This window comes from Salvelinus namaycush, chromosome 2, assembly GCF_016432855.1.
Source record: "Salvelinus namaycush isolate Seneca chromosome 2, SaNama_1.0, whole genome shotgun sequence".
Classification (NCBI taxonomy): domain Eukaryota; kingdom Metazoa; phylum Chordata; class Actinopteri; order Salmoniformes; family Salmonidae; genus Salvelinus; species Salvelinus namaycush.
In genome coordinates this window covers 65,115,040-65,132,946 of record NC_052308.1, presented here as the reverse complement: position 1 = coordinate 65,132,946, position 17,907 = coordinate 65,115,040, and the positions used below count along the sequence as shown (strand labels likewise).

At 41.3% G+C, this 17,907-nt stretch overlaps 1 protein-coding gene across 1 annotated transcript; it reads right to left on the bottom strand.

The window, feature by feature from the left end:
* Positions 1 to 1,733: 1,733 nt before the first annotated feature.
* On the bottom strand, positions 1,734 to 10,162 carry LOC120066184 (SWI/SNF-related matrix-associated actin-dependent regulator of chromatin subfamily E member 1-like). Its single transcript, XM_039017373.1, has 11 exons — positions 10,034 to 10,162; positions 8,904 to 8,956; positions 8,513 to 8,565; positions 7,897 to 8,001; positions 6,924 to 7,004; positions 6,458 to 6,589; positions 6,088 to 6,259; positions 4,437 to 4,609; positions 4,102 to 4,203; positions 3,198 to 3,438; positions 1,734 to 3,026 (listed from the first exon to the last, which is right to left on the bottom strand). Exons 2-11 carry the CDS (start codon positions 8,908 to 8,910, stop codon positions 2,803 to 2,805), a joined length of 1,290 nt encoding a protein of 429 aa, XP_038873301.1. The 5' UTR covers positions 8,911 to 8,956; positions 10,034 to 10,162; the 3' UTR covers positions 1,734 to 2,802.
* Between the last annotated feature and the right edge of the window lie 7,745 nt (positions 10,163 to 17,907).

Here is a 17,907-nt window from a genome sequence, read left to right as displayed (position 1 = left end):
CAGAGGAAACACTGTACACCTGGTGACCATGGGACAAGGACATCCCTGCCGGCCAAACCCTCCCCTAACCCGGACGACGCTGGGCCAATTGTGCACCGCCCCACAGGTCTCCTGGTTGCGGCCTGCTGCAACAGAGCCTGGACTCGAACCCAGAAGCTAGCACTGCGATGCAGTGCCTTAGACCACTGCGCCACTCGGGAGGCCACAATCATCACGTTTGCAGACGACACAACAGTAGTAGGCCTAATTACCAACAATGACGACACAGCCTACAGGGAGGAGGTCAGGGCCCTGGGAGTCTGGTGCCAGGAAAATAACCTCTCACACCAACATCAACAAAACAAAGGAGCAGATTGTGGACTTCAGGAAACAGCAGAGGTGGCACCCCCTATCCACATCGACAGGACCGCAGTGGAGAAGGGGGAAAGCTTCAAGTTCCTCTGCGTACACATCACTGACAAACTGAAATGGTCTACCAACACAGACAGTGTGGTGAAGAAGGCGCAACAGCACCTCTTCAACCGCAGGAGGCTGAAGAAATTTGGCTTGGCACCTAAAACCCTCACAAACTTTTAAAGATGCACAATTGAGAATATCCTGTTGGGCTGTATCACTGCCTGGTACGGAAACTGCACAGTCCGCAACCGCAGGGCTCTCCAGAGGGTGGTGCGGTCTGCCCAATTCATCAACGGGGGCAAACTACCTGCCCTCCAGGACACCTACAGCACCCGATGTCACAGGAAGGCCAAAAAGATCATCAAGGACAACAACCACCCGAGCCACTGCCTGTTCACCCCGCTATCATCCAGAAGGTGAGGTCAGTACTGGTGAATCAAAGCTGGGACCGAGAGATTGAAAAACAGCTTCTATCTTCTATAAGGCCATCAGACGGTTAAATACTGTTAAATAGCCATCACTAGCACATTAGAGGATGCTGCCCTATATACATAGATATGGAATCACTGGCCACTTTAATAATGTAACACTTGTCACTTTAATAATGTTTACATATTTGCATTACTCATCTCATATGTACAGTTGTCGGAAGTTTACATACACTTAGGTTGGAGTCATTAAAACTCGTTTTAATTTAAACAATTTAAAGGCAATGCTACCAAATACTAAATGAGTGTATGTAAACTTCTGACCCACTGGGAATGTGATGAAAGAAATAAAAGCTGAAATAAATCATTCTCTCTACTATTATTCTGACATTTCACTTTCTTAAAATAAAGTGGTGATCCTAACTGACCTAAGACAGGGAATTTTTAGTAGGATTAAATTTCAGGAATTGTGAAAAACGGATTTAAATGTATTTGGCTAAGGTGTATGTAAACTTCCGACTTCAACTGTATATACTGTACTCTATCGTATTCTACTGTATCGTAGTCTATGCCGCTCTGACATTGCTCGCCGAAATATTGATGTATAATTCCATTTCTTTACTTTAGATTTGTGTGTTGTGATATTGGCTAGATATTACTGTTAGATTTTACTGCAGTTAGAGCTATAAACACAAGCATTTCGCTACACCCGCAATAACATCTGCTTAACACATGTATGTGACAAATACATTTGATTTGATTTTAATTCCAAAATGGAATTATCCTGTCACCTCAGCCTGAGTGTGGGAATAACTGTTAATATGAACAAACACGCCACCTTAAATGATTACCTTTTCTATACGCAACGCGTGAGACATTGAAAACAAACCTATCATCAACAACTACATGTCAGGGTAGAAAAGTTTATTGGTATAAATATGTCAAACAAAATCGATTTTAAGACAGTATGTTGATGACTCACTCTGCTCTTCCAGTTGCTTTAGGATGAGATGGAAAACCACTCACGTTCACGCAAACCTTGCAACCCTGCTTATTACATTGCATATGAACATTTAAGAGTTTGTTCTGGGTTGAACATTGTACTACCGGTCATAATCACATAACACTGAAAGGTTGTTCTAAGCGTACAGCTTTTGATTTGATTGAGAGCTAGCAGACTTTGGAACACTGACTGGTAGAACTGTACAGCATGGATGAACTCGTAGCGTACAACAGGTTGGTGGACGGATGGACTGGGCCCAGGACTCTAAATACACAAGAATAATAATAAATAATGAAAACAATTACTTATTTCTATTAACTCCTGAGACAATACTGTCACTTAATACTGATACTTAGAGTAAACATGAAAGAATATTGGGCAGAGGAGAGTCGCCCCACCCCTTCCGCTACTAAGCAAACTCTTCCATTTGAGTTGCGACACCATGCAAAAATAACATTGAAAGCAACAATAACATTACACTCCAAAGAACAAGTAATTAAACATTGAACAACTTATTTTTTTGCGACAGTTTTTACAACCAGCCTCAATTGGTAAGATCTGGTGTCTGCCAGATATAGTACCATAGAATAAGACAGGAGATATGTTTTGATATATTGACAGGTGATGGATGGTTGCTTTCGACTGGCACTGTGGTCTGTGATGGAATTACGGTGAATTCACGTGGGCTTATTGTGACTCGGTTTAGATGTCATTCACTTTAGTTGGGATAATTACTTTGCTTTGTGGACTTGAAGCGCTTTGCAAATTGACAGCAGGTCTATTTTGACCCTGCCAACAGAGCTCTGAAGATTCAACCAATTGCATAAAACTTCCTAGCAGAAATAAAAACCCATCTAAACACAGCTTTTGTTCACATAGATACTAATGTACAATGTGTTATCATCAAAGTGTGACTGTAGAGATGGAGTGATGCATCATGGACATTTCTCGGCCCAAAGGTCATAGGTCGAAACCTCAGTGGGCGGTAGGGCGTGCCCTGCTCGGCCCCTCTGAGGCTGCTGGCTCGCTGGGCGGGGCGTCCTCCGTCACGGCAGAGGTGGTCTCCGACCCCGTGTTACTGTCACTGGTGCCCTCCTCCATCACCCCTTCCGGAACACTCTCCTTGTCCTCCGACGGCGCCCCCTCCTCAACCTCACTGGCAGGACGAGCCATCGACTCCTCCGAGGCCTTTGACTTCTCTGTAACCAAGAAAGCAGGAAATATTAGGAGACAGCAAACACGTTTGGACCAATGTAGTTTCAAATATGAAAATAACATTGTAAAATAGAGAATACCTAACTCAGGGGACCTGACCAGAACCATACATTAAAAGACCATACGGTTTAGTGATTAATACTGTTGGGCCTCACCACCAGTATCCATGGGGCTGGGTTCCGTCTCCTCTCTCTCCTTGTTGCTGCTGTCACTGAAAGACTCCTGCTGGCTCTTGCTGCCGTTTGACGGGCCAACTGGTTTCTCCTCCTCCTCCAGGCAAGAGGACGTGGACGCCTCCTTCTCCTGCTCCGACATACGCCTGCGGGATGCATCCTCTGCCGCAGCGACCTCTGCAGATATCTTCTCCATGTCCACCTCCACTTTCATACAACACAGCTGGGCACAGAGTGGCAACATGTTGAGTCTCCCCACCGGGGGATTAATTTTGGGGATTAATGCTCTTAATTTCACAATCAATCTCACACCTGTGCAACTGTGATTAGTAACATTGCTTGTGATTAGTGAGTACACCGTGATTAATGTTGACACCTTGATCAGATTTGGCACAGTTCCTGTTTCCTCTACAATGATACTACATTGCAAGGCAGTTAACCCACTGTTCCCTGGGCGCCATGGATGTCGATAAAGGCAGCCCTCCGCACCTCTCTGATTCAGAGGGGGTTGGGTTAAATGCGGAAGACACATTTCAGTTGAACGCATTCAGTTGTACAATTTACTTGATATTCCCCTTTCAATCATTTTATTTCATTGAATTGCCCATTGTGAAGCATAGAGGAAGTAAATTGACTAAGTAAATGGCGCCACCTGGGGTATGGACTACACAGTGCATTCACTATACAGTGCAGTATCTGGATTCAGAACTGCAACGAGTCAGTCGACAAATTACAAGTGATGACGCCGCATGTTAGCCAGGACACATGGATAAAGTTAGCAGCTGCGGATCTCTACAATGCAGAAGTGGTCTGAGGTCAACACTGTAATATTTACTATGTGCAACACAATGGATTGCGTACAAGTTCCTGGATGATGATCCCATACCCTTTTCAGCTCGCTGGTGAAAGACTCTGTGGCATCGATGAATTTCCTTTTCTTGTCCTGGTGGCGGTCTTCAATCTGAAGTAGCTCCGCCTCCAGCTTCCTCTGTGGACCAGACACACAGAGAGAGACCTGCCAATTTACCTGACTGATTACCTGTTTTTAATGATTACTCAATTATCAAATAAGAAGAAAGGATCTGATATCCAGGTTACCATGACAATAACACCATGACTGGGAACATCCAACTTAATAGTGCTAAGTAGAGTAATATCTGCATTTATGTAGGAAGACTGATAGACGACTGACTGAAGACTGACAGACCCAGCTTAGCGTACCTGGTGCACCATAAGAGACTGGACCTGCCGTTTCAAGACCTGCATGCGGGCGGTAGTGACGACGGAGCGCACGTCGGGGACCACGCTCTCGCTCAGGATCTCGCTGATCAGTCGGTGGTTGCGCTGGAAACGGGCGGCAGCCGAGTGCTTCATGGAGAATCCGTCGTCGTAATCTGGGAAGGAGAATGGAAAAGGCCTGTGGCGGGTGCTATGTGTCTATCAGAGCTCAATGAATACAACTGTCAATGGGTAAAGAGCGGAGAGTTCCCACCCAACAAGTATAGATGTGGTCGGCCTCAGGAAAGAAATCTGATCTGGCATATCTTAATCGGACATAGCTTAACATTGACATACCTACGTTTGGTTAAATCATTTATAGCAGTAGGAAATGTCTGCATATTTGGCTGTTTGTATGTTTGTTGTATGAATATACTTTAATATACACATTTGCAAAGGAAGTTTCAACATTGTTGTGGTGAATGGTATTGATATTCATGTGTGGGTAGAGAGTTAAAGATACATCTTTCTCTCTCTCTAACTCTGAAAAACCTTACTCATTTACTCCATAAACGTCTTAGTGTTTTTTACTGGCGCTCATGCTCTTATTATTTCCCAGAAAAAGTAGAGAATATTGCGAAACTAAGTGAACATCCAAGCTCTAAGTACATGACACTTTTCTTTTAAATCCAGAGTCAAATGAAGCTGTCCTCTATAACACTCACATCAAAGTAAGTCATAAATGTAGGAGAAGAAATTGTCTCTTTTAATAAGGTCAACTTCTTATTGAACACATGGAGAATTCATTCATTCCACGTTGGACCAAAAGTCATTCAACTGACAAAAAAATCCCAAACTGCAGTGAGTAAATAAATAAAGTGATTTATTGTAGTAGTCAAACACCCATTTCATTTGAAGTCTGTGAAGGATGCTACCCTTTGAAAATAGCAGTGGGGGTAAGATGGTGCATTTGATTGTCTGTGCATTTGGGAGCAAGAAATACAATTTTGGCTTCATAATGACATCGTACATTTTATGGTGGAGAAAGACGTCATTCGAAAATGATCATCTCCATCCAACGCCCCGTTCCATCGGTTGATCTTCACTTATGATTCTTTGGGTGCTTTTTCTCCCAAACCAACGGAACAATTTGTTCAGACTCTCCCCATTCTCTGCATCTATAAAGCAACTGATGTGGTAAATCTTTTTGAAGTCATCAATGTACAGCTTGTTGAGAAATTAACCCATAAGGATACTAACTATCGCATTTTTATATCTTGGGTGTTTCCAATTACCACAAGATTTTTGATCCATTTTCTGTATACCATTATCCAGCTCGATATGAGACAAGCATCATTTCCTATAGGGTGTAATTCAGAAGTCCAGTTTTGATGTATGTTTCTATGTGATATGTGTTGCCTTCTTTCTTACTGGAACTCAGTGAAGCCACTGATCTCAAATACAGGGCCCAGACTTATACTACAGAACTGAAATGGAGTGTGGCCTATAAGGTGAAGTAGCAAGTGTGACAAACATGAAGAGGTAGTGAAGGGATAGAAATTGACACCAAGGTGATGTCACAGTTGCTGAAACATGGTGTGGTAACCAGAGTGTGACTGACATGGTAATACTAGTAGTGCTGAGAGCGTCTTACCATCTGGGTCGTCTGCTGGCTGGATGCTCATGTACGGCTCGCCCTTGTCGAGACGAGACTGGCGCTGTCGGCTTTCCTCCTCCAGAGCGGCTTCGGCGCGGCTCTTAGCGTTGACGTAAGCCAGGTAGGCTGGAGAGTTGTGGTAGGCCTTCATGCTCTCATTGTACTCAATCTGTAGAGGAGAGACAAACATGTGACACGTGCCCCTTCAATGCAAAACAAACTATTCAACATTGAAGAAAAGTTACTCAGTGTTTTTACAAAGGAATGAATGATGACAGGAGGGACCCTTCTGACAACTGCTGGAGACACTTGTTACTGGTCACCCATAACAACCCCGTAAATAAACACCCCGGTAAAACAAACCAACCTTCTCTGCTTCGTAATCATTCAAGTAATCCTGTTTCTCCTCATCAGTGAGGTCCCTCCACATGCCACCGATTATCTTCCCAATTTCCCATAGCTTCAGATCAGGATTGGAGGCTTTTACTTGATCCCAAACCTGGTGATGAGAACCAGACAGGGGCTCATTATCTCTAAGCAGAAAGGTCACAAACCTATGGAGGCCGTGTTTAAACTCCATCTCCAGGGAGATATCCCATAGTCTGTCTGTAGTGCTCTTAATGGCTAGGCTGCTGTATGTCTAGTTTCACAGTTCACACCTACCTCCATGGACAGGCAGATGATGTGTAGTGTACATTAAAGAGTGCTCGTCCCTAACCCTGGCTAAAGTGCTGCGTGTTGTAAGGGTATAGTACAGTATTTTAATATGTCTTGCAATGGTGCACACGATGGAGCAGTTTGGGTGTAAGTAATGTTACGTGTAGACAACTTACCTTGCGACTATATCGCATGTACGGCATCAACGGCTTGTCTGGCGGCTTGGGTGGCTTTGGAATGTTTATTCCTGAAGAATTCTGGGAAATAAAAAGGCACTTATTAGATTCAAAGTCAAAGTTAGGACACCAACAGGTGCTAAAAACGTCTAGTCATACAATTTTACACTATGCAAAGTCTCGACTGAGAACCACCCTGCAGGAAAATATGCATCCGCGTAGTTGATCATCCAAAGTACATGTAAAAATCCCAACAAAGACGCATCAAACTACAAAACCATCAGTTCAATCACCTTCATTTAATTCAAGCCTGTTTGAGCCCAGCCAGTGCACAGAAGTCACACAGAGACCATGATTGAGTAACGCTGATTGAAGAAAATACAAAATCTCCCTAAAGCTGAGATTTGCACACTGCGTGACATGATGCCATTATTAGAATCCGAATGCCAACAACAGCTTACATGCGGCGACTGTATTATTCCCGTAGCAGCCCGAAACCCATGCCAAGCATTGGGTCTATAATGCCATGGCAACGCTGATGGCATGGGTTACTTAGCATGGCTATCAGCAATGCAGACTTTGAAGGGCAGGATCGAGCGATTTTGAATATACACAGATGGACACTTGGCCAGTCTGCACTAGTATGATGAAGGCAGCAGAGGAACGTTGGGATGGCATACATCTCAGAAAGCCTTGGTAATGGAATGGGTTAGACGAATCATACTGTCTGTCTGTTCAAGAATGTCTGCTCTTATTAGCCCTGGAAAAAGTACTATTTCTAAACAAAGCCAAAGAGCAAAGTTGTCAAGAGCTGTTATAGCTCATATCTGCATATACGTTATTACTGGGTTTTACTAAGCAAGCTAGATTAGGCTGTTTCAATCAAACTAGATAGTTATTTTCAATATTGATGTTAGTTTCCTTCTGTGTCTCGTGTTTTATCCCGGTGTTTTCTCTACGGCATTATTCCTACCGTTGCCCGGCTGTTGTTGCTTGTTGTCCCTCCCAGCCTGTAGTTGTTGTAAGCCAGATGGCTGTAGGGGTTGTACCCCACAAACCCGGGGGTGTTGGGCAATTGCTGATGGAAACAAATGAGACAGAAACACAGATGAGAAATGACCATAAAATAATGGGGTAAAGCATGACAAAATCAATGAAAAACTGGTGAAAACATGAATGTTGAAAAGCTGTAAAAATCAACCGAAAAAGACTTGCACTCATGCTAAACCAACAAGGATAATCAAGACAGCAATGCTATCTATACATTAGTGTTGTTTGTAAGGAAAATAATGTATAGTCTACCGTATGTTGTATATGGTACCTCACATCTTTGGGAGTGGAGCTTATTATCTGAGACTGCAAAGCTTATTGCAGTGACCAATTCTACTGTGGTAACAGGACTATCTGCAGGGTATACCATATTAATTGGGCAAATGGATTCCACTTTTAAAAACAAGTTAGCCACCAAAAATGTGTGCCTCTCAAAATGGACAGTAGCAAGTTAACATTGAAAGATAATAGCTGGCATGAATGTTATTATTGGACATCCCTTTCCAAATGGCTTCCCATGTGCCATCAGAAATACTTACTGTTGTAGGGGCTGGGGGAGGGGGAGGGGCATATGGCCTTTCTCTTTCTCTTTCTGTTATGAAAGAAAAGGTGAGATGTTAAAATCAGGCAGAAAGGCCCCTTTTACATCTCTCAATGTTCATTAAATCAATTCCATCAAGGTAGATCTGAATTTTGTGATTTTCTATTTCTCTCTCAGCAAATACATGACGGATAATTATTAACCTATCAATTATAATACAAGGAAATCATATAGCCAACCAGAAACTAATATTTCATGCAGAAACTACATTTATTTTATTGTGATAACTTTTGTAGCCATATTTGCTCAGCTTTGTCAGAGACCTAACAAAAGTACTCATATTTTCATTATCTGATGGCTAACTTGTATAATTGCAAACAATTCCTTACTTGACATCTTGGCAGAGAGGAAGAATTCTATCAGTTTATTCCAGTCATTGGGTCTGTAATAAACACATTATAATGGGGGAAAGCATTTAGGTGTTTCATTAACTTCATTTGTTATTACAGTACTTTTACAATTGAATAGGAAAGAAAGCAAATAGCTTGAGAGGGAGAACAAAAGAGATGTTGGTGCCAAAATGATGTCAGGCGACGTATGTGCAACATCACAACAGTGCCAGTGGACAGGCATGAACATGACAGAGGTTTGATGTGACGACTAGCAAGCTGTTCGCGTCCAAAAACATCGCTTACACTATTTGGAATGGCATTTGCTTATAATTGCACATACGCAAATAAATCAGATAAATGGAAATGCATTTGCTGAAAAATAAAGCGCTGTCATCTTGCGGAGTTGGCTGACACCCAGCTGTGCTAGCTAGCGAGGCTAGTAACGTTGAGCTAACTACTTCATCAGTAGTATGCAGCTACTAGCTATAGCTATCCAGCTGGCTAACTTGGACCATCTGATCAATAGATGATGAGCATGCAAACGTAGATAACACAATCAGTTAGCTTGCTAACTTGTGGAGAAGGCGAATAATCTGCAGTTTAAATTATTTAACAAAAGCTAAAATACAGAATATTGTATTTGATACTCCACATACGTTGTCAGGTAGCTAGCATTAGTAGCTAGCATTAGCTAGCTACTAAGCATTCAGATTTAAGCAAGCTAACGTTTGATATCTAGCTGTCACTGAAACATTTCAATTTTGATTTGAGGCGTTCAAACAGCAGATTAACAGTGACTATACCCGAACCGTTTTGGATGTGGATTTTGCAGTGGAAAACCTTGGATCAGAGAATTTAGCAAGCACCATGCTAGCTTGATAGCCACTACCTCATACGCTATATATGAATAAGCGCTATTTTCTAGCTTGAGCTGTCACAATGTAGTCATATCATCACCTTGCATGTATCTGTAAATCTGTTATTCAAACAAAAGTGGCATTTTACATAAATTCTTGACATACAATTGAAAGACTATTCAACATAAATCAATTAATGAATATTACTGCTTTTCATATTTTGGTTAGTTCACATAGCAAGCAAGTGAAAGTAATGGCCAGCAAACTCACCCCAAAATCCTTTGTCCCCCACCAGTGTGTGTGTGTGGCTAGAATCAGGTTTAGTTAGCTAGCTAGCAGAAACAGTCCTCAAAATGAAAAAATAAATAAATAAATGATATGGGGTTCACACAGATTTCAGTCGAATTTTCCAGAACTATTCCTTTCTCCTCTGTTAAGGGCATCATGTTTGCATTACACCCCAAGGCTAGCCTACTCTAAATTGAATCATCTAATTTAATTGCTAACATCTTTCAATCAATCTATTACTAAAATAATTGCTACGTCATGAATACACATTTGTGATGATTTTGCATTATAATACTGAATTTGAGACTATCAAATTCATAATTAACCAATTACTGATTTGGAATCAAATATTCTGAATACACGGGTTTAATATAATGAACTATGAATGAATCAGTGATGAACATGAACATACAATAAGGAGGACAGAATTCAATAACAATGTATAATTTATACATAACCCATATAAACTGCACTAATTAACCTATGCTGCTGCAGTTACATGATGACAGGTCTTGTCATTGGTGCACTGATCCAAGGTTGAGCTGCTGCTGATTATGGCAAAAGAATGCATCTTGCTAATTCATTCTGACCATACATTTTCATATTCCATTGCTTGCAAAGAGCTATTATCCTCAGCTTCAAATTCCATATGATAAAAATGCCCAAAAATATTTATTATGTCACCCAAGCATGAAATTTAGCTGCATTCATTCTGCATCACTGACAAAAAAAGGGTTTTGAGAAAAGCCAAGGCTGGTCCATTCGTATCTTCTATATTGTTAGCAGTGGTGACCCGTTTTCAGGGCAGGTGGGGCTTACCTTTTTTGTATGTTATTTTGGCATTAATACGTGTCACATATCAGTTTGCAGACAATGTAAGAAGTAAAAATAATAATTATTGAGTTCATAAAGTCGCATACAAACATGGTCTCTTTTTTGCTTTCTTGAGTAAGGCAGCTCCAAAATACAGGTGTTTCAGCCTAGCTAAATGCTTTCTGTGGTGGTGGGGCAGCCAGCAGAAAATACAGAGCGTAGGTGTTGGTAATGTTCTCGAGTTGCACCATGATTAGCTCAGTGTTCTGTCACTCGTGAGGACAGTACGTCACCGCCAAGTTTAAGGGTAGACCTCTAAAATTCAAGATCCTTGGGTGCTGCCATAGAGTTACATTAGAAGTGCCGATCCAAGAAGGCTCAAGGTCATCGGCCATTGGACATAAACATTGGAAGTTGGAAATCGCAAATTCAACAATGAGTGGTTTGGAAGGAATCAGTGACAGTGGCTAACTGCAAGCATTGCAAAGCAATCACTAGCTTGCTATTCAGCGAAGTGGCTGTGTGGTCCCAAATCTGGGATTAAGTGTCTCTTTTCCAAGTTTAAAATGGTAAACATTCAACATTGGCCATGCTGTCATTGAAGCATGATTGGTGCTGCACTCAAAACAACTATTAACTCGGAACAGAGGAAACTTGACTTCAGTGAGTTCAAGACAACTGGGAATTCCGGAAAAAACAAATGAGAAATATGTTTTGAACGGTCATCCAATTCGGAATTGTAAGTTGGGAACTCTGGCCATTTTCTAGAGCTATGACCTGAAGATCAATGATGTCATCATGATTCAACCTTGTTCTTTTTTCACCAGTTCCCAGTTGTCTTGATAGCACCATAAATCCAAAGAATGCCAGACTTTGATGACGACATTTTCCTACGAAGGACAGCCATACCACCTTCCTGTTCAAGTGAGCACAGAGCCCAAAAATGTCTTGTATGCTGTTGCATAAATGATGTAATATGCCAGGAAGATACAGTTGAAGTCAGAAGTTTACCTACACTTAGGTTGGAGTCATTAAAACTCGTTTTTCAACCACTCCACAAATTTCTCGTTAACAAACTATAGTTTTGGCAAGTCATTTAGGATATCTACTTTGTGCATGACACAAGTAATTTTTCCAACAAATGTTTACAGACAGATTATTTCACTTATAAGTCACTGTATCACAATTCCAGTGGGTCAGAAGTTTACATACACTAAGTTGACTGTGCCTTTAAACAGCTTGGAAAATTCCAGAAAATGATGTCATGGCTTTAGAAGCTTCTGATAGGCTAACTGACATAATTTGAGTCAATTGGAGGTGTACCTGTGGATGTATTTCAAGGCCTATCTTCAAACTCAGTGCCTCTTTGCTTGACATCATGGGAAAATCAAAAGAAATCAGCCAAGACCTCAGAAAAAAAATTGTAGACCTCCACGAGTCTGGTTCATCCTTGGGAGCAATTTACATACACCTGAAGGTACCACGTTCATCTGTACAAACAATAGTACGCAAGTATAAACACCATGGGACTACGCAGCCGTCATACTGCTTAGGAAGGAGACGCGTTCTGTCTTCTCGAGATGAACGTCCTTTGGTGCGAGAAGTGCAAATCAATCCCAGAACAACAGCAAAGCCTTGTGAAGATGCTGGAGGAAACAGGTACAAAAGTATCTATATCCACAGTAAAATGAGTCCTATAACGACATAACCTGAAAGGCCGCTCAGCAAGGAAGAAGCCACTGCTCCAAAACCCACCATAAAAAAAGCCAGACTACAGTTTGCAACTGCACATGGGGACAAAGATTGTACTTTTTGGAGAAATGTCCTCTGGTCTGATGAAACAAAAATAGAATTGTTTGGCCATAATAATCGTTATGTTTGGTGGAAAAAGGGGGATGCTTGCAAGCCGAAGAACACCATCTCAAACGTGACGCACAGGGGGTGGCAGCATCATGTTGTGGGTGTGCTTTGCTGCAGGAGGGACTGGTGCACTTCACAAAATAGATGACATCATGAGGGAGGAAAATTATGTAGATATATTGAAGCAAAATCTCCAGACATCAGTCAGGAAGTTAAATCTTGGTCGCAAATGGGGCTTCCAATTGGACAATGACCCCAAGCATACTTCCAAAGTTGTGGCAAAAGGGCTTAAGGACAACAAAGTCAAGGTATTGGAGTGGCCATCACAAAGCCCTGACCTCAATCCTATAGATCATTTGTGGGCAGAACTGAAAAAGCGTGTGCGAGCAAGGAGGCCTACAAACCTGACTCAGTTACATCAGCTCTGTCAGGGGGAATGGTCCAAAATTAACCCAAAGTATTGAGGGAAGCTTGTGGAAGGCTACCCGAAACGTTTGACCCAAGTTAAACAATTTAAAGGCAATGCTACCAAATGCTAATTGAGTGTATGTAAACTTATGACCCACTGGGAATGTGATGAAAGAAATAAAAGCTGAAATAAATAATTATCTCTACTATTATTCTGACATTTCAAATTCTTAAAATAAAGTGGTGATCCTAACTGACCTAGGACAGGGCATTTTTACTAGGATTAAATGTCAGCAATTGTGAAAAACTGAGTTTAAATGTATTTGGCTAAGGTGTATGGAAACTTCCGACTTCAACTGTATGTATACTGTAGCTAAGAAAGTAATACTAAGTGTATGTTGTGTAGTAAGCTGTTAGTAGCCCATGTGCCTCACCCTAATAATTTGGTCTATTTACCCCTCTTCATTTTGCCTACTGTTCTGACTTGGTGGTGCACATGTAGCCTATAATCTGTTTTAGAGAAATGTAATCATCGAATTTTGTAAGAGCTTTCATTGTCTGCTTATATACTCCCTTTATTTATCCTATGGTTCTGACTTGGTGTACAGGGAGAACACTGTAAGAACGGCCCATGTTCTGAATTTTGTCGCTGTACATTTCAAAAGTGCTAAACAAATAGTTATATTGATTACGTCCGTCCTAGCTCGCTCATTCATGTCTTAATCGAAATTACAGATTGCCTCTTATCTGCTTGTCATCACCTTATTCCATTGTTTGTACATCTCAATTGTCATTAGGAACCACATTTGTTTTTAGCAAGTCAGCCAAATCAGTTATGTTTTTTAAAAGGCAGTAAATGAGGCTGAATTAACTGTTTCGCTGCCAGCAAAGGCTCCGCTGATCGCCAGGTGTTGGGACTGCTGTTGGGACAGCTTTATGTAGGCCTTAACAGTTTGTGGTCACCGTTAAAGTGCAATTAATGTATTGTTTAGTGTTGTGTTGTGTAGTGGCTTTGATGGCATGCATCCCACTGTTTCATTTTTTTTTTTTGCCCCACCAAGATTTACATGCTAAAATCGCCACTGATTGTTAGAACTCAAATACTTTGCATTCTTGCTCACATTCTTTGCAATCTGTACAATGTCAGCAGTAATGCTTTATTTGCTTGTTGCCATCTTTATAATAACACAGTAAGCCTCTTCTGACCTGGATTGACATTTTTGTCATTTTTTCTTTATGGCTCTGCCATAATCCACTTGTTGTTTGATTTGTCAGGCTATTGATCATGGTGCGACCCTCTATTTGTATTGTCTTCCAACACGACCTTGAATACAGTTCAAATACCTTGAATACAGAAAAAAAAAAGATTTTCTCTGCGACAGTTATTTAGATAGGCCCATTGAGATAGCACTGTTCGATATCTATGGATAGGCCAGCTTGCGTACATTGACCTCCATCACTGCATCACTTACTTGATGTGTGACACCTGTTATGCAGTACTCCATTATATTTCATAAGTATTTCATATAGCCTATTGTTCATGTACTGGGCAGAAGTGTGCAGAGATGGATGACCCCTAGACTAAATGCCAGATGTAAGGGGCTTAACTGACACACCCCCAGGCCTCCTAGGCACAGCTCTGGGATTCTGGATGCCTGCAGGCTGGGAAAGTCCAATCCCATTTTAAATCAAGCAGAGGATTCCACGTAAATCCCTATTGACTTCCCATTTTGGATTAGGCACAGGAATTTTTTCTGAAACTTCTGGGGTATTCTGATTCAGGCTCAGTTCTTCTTAAGCCTGTAGGGCTCACCAATAGACTCGGGCAGTGGAACTAAGCAGCCATGAAAGTTTACTCTGGTGGTGGACCATGCAGGTATTTTTAGAAGCGATGGCAGTCACATTATTATGATGTATCATTCCTACGGTATTCGTTGGACATGCCTTGAGTATTACTGTTAACGACGTGTATATTTAAGTGGAGTTAGAAAATATATTTCTGTTAACAAGTCTTCAAAAGTTACATCCGGCAAAATACATTCTTGAGATTTTTCAGATGTTCAGTTGACAGGAACTTCAGCCTTTCTGACTCGGTTGGTTGACCTGTAGCTATGATTGTGTGGTGGACCTGGAAAATAGTAATGAGATGATGTTTTTCTTAGCCTTTGATGGTCCAGACATAATGATTGAAACAACCCGTTTAGAAGTGCACCCTCAGTTCTTGTGCAATCAGTATGGCCTACACTTAGCACAGTATGCACTTTCCCTGAACTCAGTATTTGATTTTTATTTAACTAGGCAAGTCAGTTAAGAACAAATTCTTATTTTCAATGACAGCCTGGGAACAGTGGGTTAACTGCCTTGTTCAGGGGTAGAACGACAGATTTTTACCTTGTCAGCTCGGGGTTTTGATCTTGCAACTTTTCAGTTACAAGTCCAACGCTCTAACCACTAGGCTACCTGCCGCCCCAGTATCTCCTGTGTGGTGGAATATTTTACATGCCATGCAGCCGTTTAGAGAGGAAAAGAATCAGGCAAGAGATCAGATGCTACACGTTTATGATTTCATTCAATCTAACACAATGTATACAATTCTCTCATAGACTAAACATTTCTAAGGTAACCAAATCAAGCACAAATGCTTGGTGCATGTTCTTCAATGTTTGTAAAGCATGGCCCTGTTCTGGACCAGACATACAAGATCCTGACATGTTTAAACCCAGTATATAGTTAGGCTACACATGCAAAAGTTACTTTGAATCTTTTTACAGTAGAATTAACAGGTAAAGTCCAAGGCAAACAGGAATATCCCTCAGAAATACAAAGACAGTAGAGCAAAAGTTAGAGATCAAGTAATATAGTGTACGTATACACAGTTGAATGTAAATTAAACACTGAAGGTCTTGGATCCAAAAGGAAAACCCGGACCATTGACTTGAAACACAGCACTATTTTATCTAGAGATAATATCTACAGTAGCACAGAAATGGAATGTTCATGTGACTTTATTTTAACCTTTATTTAAGTAGGCAAGTCAGTTAAGAACAAATGTTTATTTACAATGACAGCCTGCTTGTAAAGATAAGGCCTTAGATTTATGTATAGTGTTTTTTCATTCAGTACATGACAAGGGAATATAATGTAATGTACACAAAGCCCTCCTATAGTTTTTGGGGTTTCATGCCTCAAACTACCCTCGTTACATCTTTGGAGATGCCTTTGATTGTTCATGTCACTTCATTGTGTTTGGAATACAATCAACTCATCAGCTACAGTATATCCTCCTTCCATAATACCATTTCCTATGTCTTTCTAGTTGGGAATGACATCATTAGCTTTGTTGAAGTTATGTGTGATTACGGTTAAGAACAAGGAATTTTTAGAATGACAAGTAAAATATGACCAGCTTTTGGAAGATGGGCTTTTCATTGGGGGCTGCTGGGGCGGAACTGCTCTTATGTAGTCTAGGGGAATAGTGGATGTCATGGTGGAATGTGGTGGAAAGTAAGAGCATCCCGTTTTATTGAATAGCCTAAGAGAGCCAAAATTACATTTTAGGGACTTGTCTATTGAGAAAAAGCTAATATGAACTATTAGTGATCATCAAGAGGCTCAGTGTCAAGGTTAATGACCCAGAAGCAGGCATAACTGGACGTCGGTTCAACCAGCCCACTGGGGATGTTTGTTTGTTGGTCACAGTTTTGGTCAAAGTTTACCATATGTAGGTTAAGTAAATGTCTACAGGTTAGTAATTAGTTCAGAAGATAAGTCATTGATTGAGGGACTGCTAGGTAAACTACAACAGTATTACCATACAATATCCCATAGATCCTTTGGATAACTTTGGCAGTTTTTTTATTATATATATTTTTTTTACAAGGAAGCAAGTTACAGATACAGTACAGTTGGCTAAGTCCGCAATAATTGTCTTTGGCCTGGCTCATGTCAGGTCATGTCACACATCGACCCAAATGTCTTTGATATTGTGATTCTGAATGGCAATGTAATACAGCTGGTTTTCTATCTACAGGCCCCGTGTGGCTCAGTTGGTAGATGCTTGCATGGCGCTTGCAACGCCAGGGTTGTGGGTTCGATTCCCACGGGGGGCCAGTACAAAAAAAAGTATGAATGTATGTACTTGTAAGTCGCTCTGGATAAGAGCGTCTGCTAAATGACTTAAATGTAATGTAAATGTACTTTGTCCCCGGGCTGGGAGGTGTGAATGTTCAATGTTGCCTAATGAAATGAGATGTTTCTGTCCCAACATTTACTACCCATGGTAGCAATGACAGCACAACCATGATGAAGGGCGTTGCTATGTTGGGCTTAGTTGGACTTGCTACAGTATGTGTTCTGCTGCTCTGGATAACAGCCAAAGGAAAGGCCTTGAATGACTTCTAGGCTCCTCTGTCAAACCAGAGGGGTACGTGAGAGAAAGAGTGAATGGTAAAAGTTGTGTGCCTTACAGACACAATGTGGCTTTGTGAGAGCAAATCAGTGCAATCCCAATGTAGCTTGGACTCTCTAGCGCTCTATCACTCACACTGTCTCCCTCTCCCTCTAGTCTATCTACTCACATCTCTGCTGACAAAAAGAGCTGCCTATCATTTGTAGGAGTCAGTTTTCAGACAACCTGTCCTGCACTCTTCTTTCAGTTCTTGAAAGAGGAAGCAGGACAACTGCTGCCCACGTCCGTCTGGTTTACCCCCTCGGCACTGTCCCCTCGCCTCGCTCTACATGAAGCTAACTGTGCCAGTGTACTGTTAACACCAATA